This window comes from Protomyctophum parallelum (genome assembly GCF_964188405.1).
Source record: "Protomyctophum parallelum genome assembly, chromosome: 9".
NCBI classification, from domain to species: Eukaryota; Metazoa; Chordata; class Actinopteri; order Myctophiformes; family Myctophidae; genus Protomyctophum; species Protomyctophum parallelum.
The window spans coordinates 11862587-11880215 of record NC_139706.1 but is presented as its reverse complement, the minus strand read 5'-3'; the positions used below and the strand labels follow the sequence as shown (position 1 = coordinate 11880215).

The window sequence follows — 17629 nt, the reverse complement described above, 5'->3', positions numbered from 1 at the left end:
ATTCAATCGGGGTCCGCCTCCTTCATATCAATTAGAGACATTATTTCTTCACTCAACGCTGCAACGCACAACAAGCTCTGCTGCTGCTGCTGCAGTCTAGTGGGAAAGTTTAAATGACACCGGTCATTAGAGTCATATTGACGGACTATAGGCTACTATTTTGGTCACTCACAAATCAGAATTTCTCACAGTTCGTGAAGAACTTGCATCTGTTCAGCACCATGACTGACCAGCGCATCTAGTAGCCTAGGCATGCGCATGCGTCTATTGAGCAAAGGGTACGCGTTGTGCTCAACGAAAGCATTCCAGAGGAGTAGGACCGCTATCTGCTCCGCATGCATGCAGTTCCCAGCAGGATCTATTGTAAACAACGATGTGGTCCTCGCATGTTTTAGTCCGCTAAATGTGAGAGGGATGAGCTTTCCTGCTCATGCCAGTGCTTCGTGGGCACCTCCCACTCGGTGCGCGAAGACGGACGCCTATTTATCTCATTTACAAACAGCGAATGCCATTAATAACCAACGTGGACTTGGTGGTAACATCCTTGCCCTTGTACCAACCAGACTCACGCGGAATATAGGCTACATGAACTAGTGGGCAGCGTTGCTGGTAAGTAAGCTATCTATGATATTGTTGCTAAATGCCTAGATCATTTTCAAAGAAGTAACGGTGCTTCTATCCGGCATGGGGGCATAGGACCTATAACAGAGCAACAGCACTAAAACAATGTACCACCCTGGCTGCATTTGATCACATGGCTGTCAAATACATTCAGCTCTATTCAATCTTTGCTTGAAACTTTCTATCAGTGACAGTGGCCCTGGCCCCCAATAAATCAATCTCGCTGTTAGTCTAACGGTGTAACCTACAGTGTAGTGTAGCGCAGGGCAGGCTATTATATCAGTCATTTTGGTATGCATGTGGGAGATCTGTACTGTGTGGACGGACAGCACCGAACAGATAGATTAAATACTGAATTTGAGAGAGAGAGATAATGACCCTAGAACTGAGAGTTCATTAAAGGCTAGTTATAGAAATAGCCTTTTTTTTCTTCTTCTTCATTTTTCTTTTTTAAATGTGCCAAACCCTTAAGTTATTTTCACTAAAGCGCTTTTCACTAATTGATTAATACTCAACAATTCTAGTGATTATTTCAGACACTATCCAATGCACACCGTTTAGAGCAATTCCGATGGGCAACAGCTACGAACAGCTGAATGCAATATGGTTTCCAGGAAAGCATATGAACAGTTGATTCAGTGGTTTTCTATTCTTGGAACTATAGGGCCATCTACGTATACATGCCCCAAAAATTGGTTTAATGTATCACCACTGACCACCCTTGTTAAAGCCTCCTGGCTCCCAGGGCAAGTAAGTAGAAGAAAGGAGTTTTGTTTGTTTCAAATGTGTTAGTACTGAATTTCTTCATCATTTGATTTCAGCTGTTGGCTGCCGCAAACACTTAAGAGAAAGGGACTTTTGTATACAGATGTTGCCCTTAACAGGGATTAGTTATATTGTGCACATGATATTTCATGTGACAAACAGTAAGTCCATGATGATATTGACAGTAGTTTTAGCAGAGCTGCTTGTTGCATCAGATATCATCATGGTCATGGAAGTTGATGACAAACTGGCATTTTGAGCACAGTTGAGTTAATTGCAAAAATAGTAAAATCATAATATGTAGGTTAGCTTTACCGATGATATTTTCAGTTTGTAATGTGAGATACAGCCATTTTAAGTATACCATGCCTTAGTTGCCTACATAAAATGATATGCCAGTGAAATATAACATGGTAACTGGTAACATTGGACCGCTCTTTTGAATGGATAATCTGATAGAAGTTATCATTAATGAAATCCAGACCCTGTGTAAAGCATCTGAAGCAAATGCAATCATAACTACACTAAAAGATTGGGCAAATGTAAAAGCAAAAAGCAGTGGGGCTTTTATTGGATGAGTTTCCCTGTGCCTGGCTGTTCCTTTGCCATTCTGATCACCATCACTGCTGCATTAGAACGACATACTATACATCAGAGATGTGGATAAGACACAAAGGGCAAAGGTTACGTGACCCCACCTCATGAATGATATAACAAATCCGGGCTCAATGTTGAACAATCGCGGGTCACACAGGGGATTTTGGGCTGCGTGGTGAGAATGTGCCTAATGGACAAGCATGGAGAGAGCAGAAGTGTGTAGGGTATTGCCCACATTGAGGGCTGCTGCCACAGAATGAAACAGGAACCTGATACTGATCATGGATTGGTAAAATCCACAGTGATGTCCTTTTAATGCCTATGCCTATTAAATGGCTTGAAATTCCCATCCAATTTTAGTTTGCTATGTTTTAGGGCATTTTCTGAAGGCTATTTTATCCCAGCAGCATCCCATTAACTTAATGAGAGTTACTGAGTCTTCTTGTTTCCTTTTTACTGTGGGAACGTTGGTGACCAACTGGAAATGGTTAACCAGTGTTGTTTGTCAAAACATGTCTGTGCTGACTCTCTCTTCCACAGAGGTAATTAAGACCAGACACATTCATTTCGGAAACTGCATACCGGGTAGGATAATGATGCAAGTAGCCTAACCAGACTAATAGTCACCAAATCTGATGGGGTGCCAGGCAGCCCCAGCAGGCCCCAGCCCCCCCCCCCCCCCCCCACACACACACACACACACACACACACACACACACACACACACACACACACACACACACACACACACACACACACACACACACACACACACACACACACACACACACACACACACACACACAAAATCTGGGATGCCATGCACACCCACTGGCAATGTCCACTTTGACAACATTGGTCACTGGCCTGCATTTCCTACACAGTGTGGATGCTGGAGTCTCTGCCCGAGAGCCTATGAACACAACACATACTGGCTCAGTAGCATCAGGCATGCGACATACATTATGCTGGCAGGACCCTTGAGTTAAGTCCGGGTAATGCCCGACTGAGCCCAAAACGGGGATATATATATAATTATAATATATAGAGAATTTGATCCTCGCTTCTCCCTCACTCTGTTATATTTAAATGGGAGTAGCTAGTGTGTGCATCTAACTAGACACCCAGACACCGCCCCTCACCTCAGGCTCAAACAGGCTATTTACCTTCATGTGTGAACGCATCTGAAACATCTGGACATTCTCCTGTTGCATGCTACATGTGTGAAAGGCCGACACCGGATAATGTCCAGACCTGCTGATTCCCTGGACACTTTACAGTCTTCAGAATATGCAGAAAGCAGCTAATATGATGTCATCAACATTGTATTTGAGATCCACATGGAAGTCACAACGGAATTAGATGATGAATTCCTGTTCTGTTCTTTGACTATATAGACGTGTCTATTTGTACGTCTCTAAATGTTTTGATGAATTGAACAAGGACGGTGGACCCCCTTATAAACAAGTGTAATGCTTAATTGGGTCGTCCACTCACAGTTAACAGTCTTTGTATTGAGTTTGTGCTTGTAATGTACTGTAATTCTGCAAACTATTAATAAATAAATATCAATCAATCAGACCCTAGTCTTGTTTTTATGCAAGTTGAAGGACACCTTAATGGTTTTTCATTATTGATTTATTGTCCAGTGATCTACTCATTTGGGTTTATGGATCTAACCTTATTAACAACATTGCAAACTTTCTAATACAGCAACTCAATTACATACATAATTGTATATTGATTCAGTTACCATTTTATTGTTAAAATAAATTAGTGGATGCATTGTTAATGTATTTTGTAATGTAATTTTCTTAGATCATAACATATTCACATAAATGACATCTCTTTACTGACGTGTAGTTCAATGTTTTCATTTCATTTTGAAATGAATCTCAACTGGTTGAGATCAACATTTTCTACAAACTCATTCACTGGCTCACTGCCAATGATGACTTTGAAAAAAGTGGAGTGATGGTTCTTCTGCAAAATGGGCCACTCTTTCAAAATGTAGAAGCCAATCATAGCCGATGGGGAAGGAATCTGACAGATTAATCTTGATTGCATTGCCTACAGAGATAATATTTAGTAGAAAAACAGATGCATCATGATCAAAGTAATCCAGGGGAATCTTTGTTTTTGACATTACGATTTATAGTTCAAAACATGGATCAGACTGGATTTACTTTTGGGCACTGCTGGACCTTTTTTAAACTTTGCACGCAAACTCCCATTAGCCATAACTGCTTTTCACTTCTGCCCCTAGCAGCCGCCACAAACACGATGGCTGCACCCCACAACTACCACGGGCCTGGTTGTTATGTCTTATTGTCTTGTGTACAGGTACTGTACATAAGAGTACACATCTTTTTTGTTCTGATCTGAACCCATTTTTGACGTTGGGAACCTGTTCGATTGCATGCCCACGATCCCACGCCAATGTCTACAGTACAGTACAATAATAGATTATGTGTGTCCTGACATGGCATTTCCTACACACTTCCTTCCTACAAAACGTGTAATCACTAGGCTAGGCTATTATCAGGGTTGGGAGGGTTACTTTTAAAAAGGAATCCCCTACAGTTACAAGTTACTTGCTAAAAAATTTAGTCAGTAACGTAATCCCGATTACTCCATTTAAAAAGTAACTACAAGTTACTTTCAGTTACTTTTGGATTACTTTTAAGTAAAACTCAATTTAATTAGATAATACAAGTTTTACCATTGATAGACAAGAATGTTGAGCCTATGAAATTAAGATAAGGACAACTGAAATATGGTTAACGTCATTTCATTGTTAAGAATTTGACCTCTCTGAACAGTTACATTACTGTAGAGTCATTGTGTCAACTTATAACAGATCATAAGAAAAATGCATCTTGACCTACAGAACCATTTTGATTGTTTGATTGACAACAACCAACAACTTTGACAACCAACAACTTTGACAACCAACAACTCCATCCATGTATGGTCAAAGTGGCAAATAAAAACTCTTTTTGACATTCCTGGCTGACACTAATTTAGATAGACATGGCATGAGTTTAAAACATTGACTAGACAGTAAAGACTAATTTATATAGTCTACAAATAACTCAGCCCTATACAATTATATTTATACCCCGTAGGCTACTCTTTAAATAAAAAGCCTCATTGTATTTGACCTAAAAGAGAAGACTGCGCTACCCATTATTTATCCCCAATCCAATATATCATATGCTCTCCTATCTAGTATCTCTGCAGTGTTGCCTGGTCTGATTATTATAAGCCACATTGGGCTTATTTTTCTGAAGTTGCTTGTAAATAATGGTAGAACGGTTGTGAGCTTGTAGATCGTCTATTTTCAAATAGCCAACATATATAAATATGCACATTGTTTAATGGACGATATATATAGCTTTGAAGTGCTCGTGTGGCCTTTTATAGTCGCTTCTTTTGGGCTTGTTTTCATAGACCTGGTTGCTTATTTCTCTCGCAAATTGGCAACACCGCCCTGACGCAGCAGCCTCCACTGTGAGGATTTTACACAGAGTCAGAGAGGTGCGCGCTGCGCTCAACTCCAATCCATTCCGTTTGGTGTTATAATAATTTATAACTTGTTTGTAAAATTAATGAGGGGAAGGGGAGAATGTAATCCTCATGTAACCCCCGTTACAACACCCCCGTTACTTTTTTAAAATGTACTCTAAGACGTTACAGTTACGTTTTTTTTTTACTCTGATTACTTCCGGTCACTTCTGGTCACTTCCCAACCCTGGCTATTATATGGCATAAAACACAGCACAGACTAGACTACATTAAGTATTAACCTGTAACATTGTGTTCGGCAACAACAACAATAATAAACTAAATTGAGATAATTTGTCCATCAAATAAATTACCATGGCGATGGGAGAGGCTGTTTTCATTTTTACTCCTCGACAGCAAAAGTACATACAATTTACAATTTAGGCATTTAGCAGACACAAAAGAACAAAAAGCATGGCAATACATCACATACATAAAAAGTAGTTATCATGAAACACGCGTAAGCTAAGAACGTAACAGTGGGATATCTATATAATGAAACTATATAGCATACTATATTATGCTATACATATACTAATATGAAGTGCTATGACTACATACAATGCAATACAATGCAATTCTAGTGCTGTCAGTGTCTACATGTTAGTCTGTATCAAATGCTATCTAAGGTCACATTCACACCAGAGAGCTTTGCTGCGATTCGGTGATTCGGTGCAGGTGTGAATGCAATCCGCAGTAAATAAAGGAAATGAAGCAAACAATGTGGCGGCCGTGGCGGGTGAGGAGCTGAACACAGTTGGAGACGGAGAAGGCATATTTTACGCAGCGCAAAGATGTCCCGTTACCATGGATAGACGTGGTTGAATGAGGAAACTGAAGCCCTGATCAAAATGAGGACGATTACGTTAATCAATTGCTTAAGAAAACTGCAGTGTATTATAGCCTACAGAATATTCTGTCTGTCTGTGCGTGCCGTAAACATGGAGTGCTGTCACTGTGTGGGGACTGGGGAGTAGGGACTTTCATCTCGATAAACTTGTAAACATTTTGCGCTGCTGTCTGTTATATCAGTGCACTCAGCGCTGTGCCTCCATGCCCAAAAGAACAGTGCGTGGCTGCATGCGTATAGTGAGGGAGCGAGAGAGAGAGGGGGGGGGGGTCCAGTCCCAGACAGCACGACACATTTTATCACCATAGATTTCACTGTGTAGGCTAGTTTATGAATGGAACACATTGATAAAGGTCCCCCCTGCTGCGTTTCCAATTGCTGCGGATGACAGTGTGAAGGCAAACCATAGCAAATTAAATATGCAAGAATCCCAATTTCTCCGCCCATACACATCGACCCATACTACCGAAGTATTAGGTGGGAATGTGACCTACTGTAAGTACACAAAAAATGCTATCTAAGGGGGTAGGGTAAGAGCTACCTGTGAGCCTTTGTGTATTTTGTCAGAATCCAATGGGTAGAAAATATGTCATCTCACTTGTCACTCTGCCCCTTTTAACCTTGTATTGCCTCATAAGCGACCGTTATCATTTGTTTATTTTGTACAAGCTGTTTTGTCAGTCTTTTTTCCCTCTCCCTCAATCATTCAGTATCACAGGGACCCGGGGGTTAACAGGTGCATGTGGCAGTTAGTTCTGTTTGTAGCCTAAAATCTCATGTCCAAGACGACATAGGCCTATTTTGAAAAAATACAAATATTTATTTTTACATAAGTTGAGCCTTTGCATACGCCTATAAGGTCGTCGAGGCTAGGGCAAGTGCTACGGCAAGTGCTACGGCCTAATAGCAGCCTGATTGCAGTGGTTTTCAAGCAAGTGGTCCGGGGACCACCAGTGGTCCTTGAGGGGGTTCCAGGTGGTCCCCAGCTAAATGATAGAGTGCTGGAGTTGGAGAGTTGGAGATGTTCAACTCTTGAGAGTGTAAAATGAAAGCAAATGGACCCCTATGGGTCCAGTCCATTTGGTTTCATTTTACACTCTCAAGAGTTAAATTATTGTTAAACATCTGCATCACTTCCCTTCACGTTTGCCTGTTATCTCTCCTAATGGTACCACAATACAGCAAGTTTTGGGTCTGAGAAGATAAACCTCATCAAATGGTGGTCCGTGGCTCAATTGCCGATTAAAAAAGGAATTGAGAAAGGGCCATACTCTCTCCCCATGCCTTCGGCCTGGTGGAGATAAAAAAGGAAGAAATTCAGAATATTCTTCTCTCGCCTGATATCATTGAGGATGGTAAATAAATGGTAAATGGTGCATTTATATAGTGCCTTTATCCAAAGCGCTTTACATAGATTGTGCATTACACCCATTCACACACACATTCATACACCGATTGGGGCGGAAGCCATGCAAGGTACCAACCAGCACATCGGGAGCAATTTGGGGTTCAGTGTCTTGCCCAAGGACACTTCAACATGTAGACAGGAGGAGCCGGGATTCGAACCGCCGACCCATGGATCATTGGACGACCTGCTCTACCTCCTGAGCCACAGTCACAGGATGCACTAGGGCGTGTGTACACACGTCCTATGTATGCGTTGATTGGATTCCCTATGACGTTTCCAGACGTCCTATGGATGGGATGTTTAACGCATTCATCCAGCATTTCTTTTTTATATATTTTTTTTTTCTTTTTACTCACATGGTAGAAACACCTACATCTTGCTTCTTTAATGTTAACCTCCAACCCATTTATATTCTGTATAGATTGATACACCCATTTTTTGCACGCGTTCATGCATGTGTGTGTGCGTGTGTGAGTGCGCGCGCGTGCGTGCGTGCGTTGTCAGAATCTAAGGGGTAGAAAACGTGTCATGTCACTCTGCAGAAATATTTTCAGAGTAGCGACCCTATTCCAGACTCCCCCTGCCCCTTTTACCCTTGCCCCACACAGACAGCCATTGTGCTGTTCTGTGCCTGTGTTGCCTTTTGCTCCATGCGAGGCAGTTTTGTGCCTCTTATGCCTCCTGTGTTCTATCTCGGGAGCCATGTGGAGCCGGTTAAAGTTCCCCTCAATGAAGTTCTCTCATGCACACCATCATGGAAACAGCACAGCCTCTTTTCACATGGCTGGAGCTGACAGGTAGTGGTTTATGCAGGGATTCAGGGTAAGCTGTGTATTGCTTTTTCACCGATTTGCGATTAGACTTTTTGTTTATGTTTTTGTATTTTGTTGTCATACCTCAATCGGTTGTACTACTTTGTATGTTTAAAACCAATGAAAAACAACAACAAAAGTTACAAAGTCAGAATTTAGAAGCTAAATTACACTACATTATAAAGCAGTAAAATGCACAGACTTTGCATTCTCAGACTTTGGTATTCATAGAAACTGCAGTATTTGCTATGGCCAGTTTATGTGCCGTAATCTTTCAGCCTCAGTAGTGGCAGTGCTGTTGCTGTAATTGTATTCACACTAGATGCATTGACAAGAAAGGGGAACTGCGAACACCCACAAAGCTGGGTTGAAAACGCAGAGGTAAAGTCAGTGACGTATCACAGCCGCAAGGCATCGGTGTAAACTGCACTTCCACATACTCTGCATACGTCAAGGTCTATGACTTGGCCAACCGAACAGCGCACAAAGCTGTGCTCTTCTCAATATACTGTACATACATAGATGTGTTGCTTATTTTATCAATTATGCACAGCTGTGTCTAATGTTATCCCCTCACTGTACTCATGTCAACTTTGTCTTTGAATGTGCCACTGCCTTCTAATGTAATCTTTTAATGTTTAGAGTTTAAAGATAACTTTGTATTTGGCAAGATCTTTGCTGTGACCCGTGCTGGCCTGTCGCTGTCCATTGTTGGTGGTGCTGAACCATTAACCAATTGATGCATGTAGAATAGATCAACGTGGATATTGTAATGTCCAGACAGTGCATGGAGCTTTCTTTCAACAGTGAAAGTGTGTAGTTTCAAATTTTCTCATGTACACAATTACAAAGGATAGCTAAACCTCTAGCGGCTAGAGGTTCGGATTAGATCAGCAAGGCGTGGCTTTGAGGACATTAAAGTTGCTATAAGCAATAATATGTCAACATTTTCATGATTTTATTTTTATATACATTATAGCCAGCAATGGAATTAACACTCCCCCCAAAAATGTAGTCTCTGTGACACCACTAGGGGCCGCGGTCGGCCTTCAAAGATGAGGAATAATGCATTGAATTTGCCTGTCTACTTCCTGAATGGTTATACTCATTTGCCTTGAAAATTTTGGACCAATGACAAAGCTTTCAGCTTATGTGTGGGCTACAGGCCTACCAAAGTGTGCCTGTGATGCATCATTGCAGTGGTTTTCAACCAGTGGTACAGGATCCGTACGCTGTACGGGTCTATATGGTTTCATTTTACACTCTCAAGAGTTAAATTATTGTTAAACATCTACATTACTTAATTTGCCTTGATATGAAAAGGGTTGAAAACCACTGCATTATTGCTTATTGGTGTTGATTGGTAATGGTATCTGGTATCTGTTTGAGGCAACATTTATGTGGATGGATAACAGGAAAGAAATCTGCAGGGGCGCCCGCTAGTGGTCTCAGGGACTCGGACAGGGACTCGAACACGTCGCGTGTTCGAGTCCCGTTCATGACGACCTTTGCTGCATAGTCTCGGGTAGCCAGACAACTATTCCACAATCTCCGAATGCTATATAGAGTCTGGAACTACAGCTCCAAAAATCAGAGTAAGATTTTTACAGAACCTGTTCTCCTTTTGTTCTCTTTTTTATTCCTTTTTTCATATTACATTCTGTTTTAATTTGATCTACCATCAATTGATCTACCATGTTTTTGGCTTGTGCATATCGTTGGTCCGACATCCTAACAATCCGACACGCAATAGTCTGACACCCTATACCTTAAACCCTAACCCTAACATGTCATCAGCTTGTGACTGCAACTGTTCGCAGATGACTCAGCACTGCTGGTCTCGGACAGGAACAAACTGCAGGATGAAAAGACCCTCAGCTCTGCTGGGAAAAACTGAATCCATTCTCTTCGGATCAAATAGTAATTTCAGCAAGGCAGATGGCTTCTTGGTTAGAGTGGGTGACAATATTATCACACGAAAAGATTAAATTACCTACCTAGGTTCCATCCTGGAGGCCAATCTTTCCGGTGATAAAATGGCCACCAACGTAATCAAAAAAGTCAATCAAAGAACAAGATTCCTTTACAAGATCTCCTCACTGGTCAACAAAAACACCTTGAAGACCTTAACAGGAGCCCTCGTACAAGGTTTCTTTGACTATGCATCCACCTCTTGGTACCACAGCACCTCAAAGGCCCTTAAAACAAGGCTCCAGACCTCCCAAAACAAACTGGTCAGGCTCCTACTTGGCCTCACCCCCCGAACCCACCTCAACCCTGCACTTTGACAGGCCACCAAAATGTGGAACGCCCTACCAACAGTCATTAAGACATGTGAATCCCTTGACTCCTTAAAAACCGCTCTCAAAGGGCACTTACGGACGGCTGCAATTCAAAACTGACCCCTGTAAAATCTGAATCCCCCCCCCCCCTTTTCCCCTCACTGTATATGTTTCTTTTCCCTTTTTGCTTCCTTTATGATGAATTCCTGTTCTGTTCTTTAACTATATAGAAGTGTCTATTTGTACGTCTCTAAATGTTTTGATGAATTGAACATGGTGGACCCTGTTGTAAACAAGTGTAATGCTTTATTGGGTCGTCCACTCATAGTTAACAGTCTTTGTATTGAGTTTGTGCATGAAATGTACTGTCATTCTGCAAACTGTTAATACATATTTCATTTTCTATTTGCTCATTTACCAGCTCGGTGCTCTCAACGTGCTTTGTTCATTTATTTTGTTTGTGTGTCATGCATCCTGCATCCGTTTCTGTCTTTACCACTAGTTTTTGTTCGGGTTACGCTTAGTGTTATCTGCGTCACTCAGCCACGTCTTATCTTCAGTTCTCAAACTGAAACCCTCTCACAGTGCCATCTTTACAAACCACGGGGGGTTCCCACCACATACCGAAAAGACCCAATGAAATGCCACTGCTGTGTTTCTTTTGCAGTCCCGTCACCTCGTTCGTCATTTTGCGAATGGGGAGGATGTCAGAGAATTTATGAAGCCTTTTTAAAGGAGCTCGGAAGGACTTTAATTTTGTTGGCATGCGAAGGATCAACAGTGGTGGAGCGAGTCAGCTGTCTGAGGCACTAATAGGTTGTTCTTCCTCTTCTCTCTCTCTCTCTCGTTTCTAAACCCCCACCCCTCACCAGGATAACAACACCATGTGCTGCACAGAGACGAGAGGGCCAAGGAGCATGTGAAGAAGATGTCCCATAAGGCAGCTAAAAGTAAGTTCTCCTGATGTGGGTGGCCATGAGCACATCTGTGCATCAGAGAAACGTTCCTTTTTATCCAGTGCCGTTAACTCTTTACAGTCTGTGTAGGCCACTGTTTCCCAAACAGGCGAGTAAATAACCTTTTAATTATTTTGTTTCCTACATTTTGTTTTTGATGATGATTATTTCAAAAGGTTTTCCAAAGAATCCCCCAATAACTAACAATTCTTCCACAAGTTTAAAACAAAAATTCAGATAACACAATTCAAATAAACTAAAAATGCATTAATTAGAGGGAAATTAGAGGGAAAATACTTCACATCGCAACGTGTATGTGTGGTGCATTGTCTCATTCCAATTACTTTAAAACTCTTCAAGATGACTAATTTGCTTAAAATTGTGATTGTGATCCAGTGGTGTGGTGTCTGGGTAGACGAACACTAAACACTGTATTCTTGTGTTATGTTCTGGCATATTCATACAACCGTCAGTTCTGCCAGACTTTGGCTGTACTTTGGCTGTAAGGAAATCATTGTCCACAGGTTGAATGCTTTTTAGTTTGCATATAATAGAATAGATATACGCTTTGCTGTGCTCATTCACTTTGTATACAAAGTGTTTTCTGCTCTGGTTGGAGCAGAGTGCACCTGCTCATCCCCAGTTTCATCAATATGGCTCAACGATGGAGTTACTTGCCGAATATAATGCAGCCTTATGTCAGGATATACAGTGCATATCAATTCCGACATAGAGGTAAGTGAAGTAGAGAAAAGGACAAGGTAGGCCTATATACTCGATAGTTACATCACAGCAGTGTATAATAATAAGATGTCACGCTTAATTTAGCTATGTGTTGCGAGCTTGTAGAACGGCTTTTTTGTATAATTAATACATGATTTATACAACTTGTAGATCGGCTTTTATAGTATAACTAATACATAATGTATAAAACTTGCGTGTGTAAATCATGCATCAGCCGACAGTAACTGTTTGGCTGTAGCACAAATACGCTGTGTATGCCAGCATAAGGAAAAAAATTATATAAGCCGAAGAAGGCAAAAAGCAGAAGTTGGTCGTAGTGACTATAATTAGAACTACTAAGTAGTGACTACTGACTACTAACTAGAACTAAGATGAGAGAACATATTACTCCAGTTTTGGCTTCACTGCACTTGCTTCCGGTTGTTTTTAGGATTGATTTTAAAGTGATTTTACTTGTTTATAAAGCTCTCAATGGTCTCGCACCTTCCTACCTAGATGACTGCCTGCCTAAATATGTCCCAAACCGCCCCCTAAGATCTTCCACTGCTGGCCTGCTTGCTTTGCCTAAAAAAATGGCAACTAAACGGGGAAGCAGCTTTTTGCTTCTATGGCGTGGAACAAACTCCCACTGTACCTTCGACAGGCAGCCTCTGTAGACATTTTTAAAGCACAGCTCAAGACCCACTTCTACACCCTTGCTTTTAATTGATCTTTACATTTTTTGTTATTCATGTCCTCACTGTATTGCATTACTGCTGTGCTCTTGTTTTTTAATGTTTATGCCTTGCCTTTCTTTTCTTTTTTTCTCCATTGCTCTGTAAAGCACTTTGAGCTGCATTTCATGTCATGAAAGGTGCTATACAAATAAAGTTTTATTGTTGTTATTATTATTGTATAATTGCAATATTACACTCGAGAGGGTGGTTTAACGTCATTAATGCATTATGCACGCCTGCGATGCTGCAGGAACGAGCGTGCAGGGCGAGTTCCGAAAGTTTAAGTTTAAGTTTAATGTTAGTTTTAAAAACGCCTTTAACAATAAAGAGAATTTTATGTTTGTTTCGTCACCGTTTGTTTTACATCACCACAGACTTTAATATATTAGCGCCCCTCACTTCACACAGGTGTGATTATTATTATTATTATTTTTTTACAATGACCACGAAATAGGGACACACACGGCCAGTTATTGGAGGTCAACAATGTATCCCCTCTGCGAAGAATATAGGGTAGAATAATTCCACAGTTAAAAGAAATGCTGTCATTGTTGTTGTTGCTGTCGGACAGAAACCCCTTATTTCCATATGTTAAACTTTTGTGTTTTGTCCGTGGTCCATGTTGTCCCTGTATTGTGGGGGTTGGAAGCTTTGCACCGCTTCAGGTGGTTCGGTCAAGAACAAGCAAACACTTGGGTTTAAGGGATTTTACTGAAGTGACGTCAGGTAGTACAGAAAGCATGTGTGTGGTTCTGAAAACACACAGAAAACATTAATCATACACATCAACGAAATACACATTACACCTGCCTAAACATGCAAACATTTCCACACTTTTACATTACAACGAGTGAGCTGCTGCTGTTGTCGCTGCTGCTGTGGTCTGTGAATGAACAGAACATCAGGTTTCACCTTAGCTCTGGTCCATAGCTCTAATGCGTTTCATTTAGAGCTATTGTTACTCTCAACTTCTGCCGCTCGCATGAATGCAGACCAGCCTCTACTCTTTAGTCTTTAGTGTAAATAAAAACAACGTTTTTGCTACTCACCAAAACAAAGGCTAGTTGTGTCATTAGAAAGCCTACTTTCCTTAGTGGAAGCACTCTGAGCCCCCCACCACACGTATAAACTGTACTTTTTGGCCAAAAAGGGATTTCTTTTCACCGGAGGAAAAATATTCTCTATGAGGCAGTTCTCTGGGCAATATCGGTAGAAGGCGCAGCGGAGTAACTAAAAGTTTTTTTTCCCCGGTGGAAACAAAATCCCGTTTTGGCCAAAAAGTACAGTTTATACGTGTGGTGGGGGATACAGGTGCTCAGTCAGGCCTCATTCACACGTACCAAACACCAATCAAGCAATGTTTGGTCGTTTTTTAGTTTTTTGGGGCCACCACAATGCTTTTCCAATGGGAGTCACATGGTATGATCAAACATTTGTGTTTGATTGCTCCCCCCTCATCAAACAAAAATGTTTGGTCAAACCATGTGACTCCCATTGAAAATGAATTGGAGCAGCAATCAAACGGCAATCAGACATCGCACACAGACCGAACATTTGTTGTGTAGGTGTGTACGAAGCCTAATTGAGGATACAGCAGGGATAGGCTAGGGTTAATTTGCCCCCTGCCAGCCAACTGTTCTTGACTAATACTATATAGACGAACAGTTTTAAGTCCACACTAATTATCCATAATGTATAAATGATAGATAAGGGGTCAGGACAACTAGCCCTTTTCGTGGAGGGGTCAGAATACATTTTTGACTTAAACTGTTATTTGTCGTCTTCGTACTTTATTGAGGAGGTCAGCTTGACCTCAGCTCAGTACTTGAGTCAGTGATTGAGCTGGCCTTTTTCATACCCTGGCCCCGTCCGCCCGCCTCGCGGGGCAACCCGTAGGAGCTGTGGACAACGGGCCGTCCCGCGCGTCACTACTGCACATACTGTACATTTTGGTATAAAATAGTGTAAATAGATGAAAGCCAGCAGCTATGATTAAAACTGTAAGTCATGTCAGTGGCAATATGGACATAGCACAAAGCAATTAATATGTTGAACCTGTACCTTTCTCTTTTTGAAGGGCTACTAGCTTTTTGTGCCCATTTTTTGTGCCCATTTAATGTGTTAATGTGTCTGCCTATATATCACTAATAATAATAATAATAATAATAATTGATACATACTGTATCAATACATACTGCATCAATACAGTAAATCAGTTAACATGAGTTTAATATAGAAGTTGAGAACGGACTTAGGGTAACCGTGGGATAGAATCGATCAGTGGTTTATAACCTTTTTTGAGCTCTAGATGACTAGCATATGTCAGTATTTTCGTATTTGTTGCACGTAGTATTGTGTCCTTGCAACAAATTGAATGTAGCCCTTAGTAGTCATTATTTAATTTCAAGCTTCCCCCACACCATGGATGCCCATATCCCCTCCCAACACAACAATGGTCCCCAGGTTGATTCTTAGCCAGATTGGTGGTCTCTGGTTCATAATCAGTTGAAAACCCTTACTTGATCACACTACAGCTTCACACAAAAGTATCAAAATCACACCTGAAGTTGTTAACTGAGCGGTGCAACTATACATTTATTTATAGTTACTGTACTGTACTGTGCTCTGTGCTCTTTACTGTACTTCATTTTTGGAAAAAATCTTTGAGAAAATGAATGGCTAATAATTAAGAGTTGGGTTCCCCGGGCGGTTCCCGGAACATCCAGACCCACAGGAACACTCGCAGGGTGCCGGCCGGCTTTGTTCATATTTCTTTACAGTCTATGGCTCGGACACAGGTACACATACATAGAGACACACATAGCTGTGTTATGGAGCGGAGGCACCGCTCAAAAGTAGCCGATAGACAAACTCAGTGCAAAGAGACGGGTTTTGAGATTGGAGATCTGCTATTTTTTAATTTGAATCCGTTTTATGGTTTCCACCCGCCATCGATGGGCCTGTCCCTGCTTAGAATGTTTTCCCTTCTTCACCTGGACGAAAACATGGACTGTGCTGTCTAGCAGTCCTTACTTTTCTAATTAACATATTTAGTTTTAACATAAAAACAAACCCTGACATTTGCACTGATTGGGAAGGCAAGCTCAGTTAAACTTTTGTTTAGTTTGGCATGAGTTCTCGGACATCAGGATCAATAAATTAATAAATGTATTGATCACGCGAGGGGAATTCAGTTGTCATGGCAGCACAGTAGTAGGAAGTGACACAGGACAAATATGTAGTAATTTGTTTATAGTATTAAAGGCACAAGAAGGGGAAACGATAAGCAAAACACAAAATAGGATACAGGAATAAGGATGTATCCTGCAGTAATCCTGGTCTCTAAACTGCCTCCCCCTGGACAGCCGAGGCGCCTGATGGAAGGGAAAGGAACTGGTTGGAATAACGTGTTCCTTCCACGTGCTACGTCCAACCAGGGAAACTCCCCCCTGTCAGGTGTAAAGGAGCAACTTGGACACTCATGCATGAAGGAAGCATGAGTTCAAGTCCGTTGCTCTCCCCATGTTGGCGGAGGGTGTGTAGAGCCCAGGATCACATTAGATAATTGACACAGGGGTGAAAAATGTTTTACAAAATTGTGGGATAAAAATTATATTAAAAGATACAGTATATATATATTTGTAGTCAAAGTATCAAATTATCAACGGACAATTTATAACTAGTAGGTGACTACTACTACTACTACTACACTAAAGTTGTGTTGTCCAATGTAATTTATACGGAAACCCTGAATACGGAGCCCCTGAATGGCCATGCATTCAAAATATATTTTATCTTGTACGTACAAGATAATATCTCGTCCGTACAAGATATTATCTTGTCCGTACAAGATATTATCTCGTCCGTACAAGATAATATCTCATCCGTACAAGATAATATCTCGTCCGTACAAGATATTATCTTGTCCGTACAAGATAATAATTACCTCGTACGTACAAGATAATATCTTGTCCGTACAAGATATTATCTCGTCCGTACAAGATAATAATTATCTACAAGCTCACACACAAGAGTCACCGTGGCTGTGGCTGCGGCTGTGGCTCAGGAGGTAGAGCAGGTCGTCCAATGATCCATGGGTCAGCGGTTCGAATCCCGGCTCCTCCTGTCTACATGTCGAAGTGTCCTTGGGCAAGACACTGAACCCCAAATTGCTCCCGATGTGCTGGTTGGTACCTTGCATGGCTTCCGCCGCAATCGGTGTATGAATGGGTGATCTATGTAAAGCGCCTTGGATAAAGGTGCTATATAAATGCACCATTTACCATTTACCGTGTGATGCATTGTTGTGAG

General features: G+C 41.3%; 1 protein-coding gene across 2 annotated transcripts in view; it reads left to right on the top strand.

The window, feature by feature from the left end:
- The first annotated feature begins 317 nt into the window (after positions 1 to 317).
- st3gal4 (ST3 beta-galactoside alpha-2,3-sialyltransferase 4) overlaps positions 318 to 17629 on the top strand; it is a 40017-nt gene continuing 22705 nt past the window's right edge. For both annotated transcript variants that reach the window (XM_083773345.1, XM_083773344.1), the window contains exons 1-2: positions 318 to 609; positions 11775 to 11852. In XM_083773345.1, the coding sequence (XP_083629471.1) occupies positions 11831 to 11852 (22 nt within the window). In that variant the 5' untranslated portion in view covers positions 318 to 609; positions 11775 to 11830. The remainder of the gene's footprint in view (positions 610 to 11774; positions 11853 to 17629) is intronic.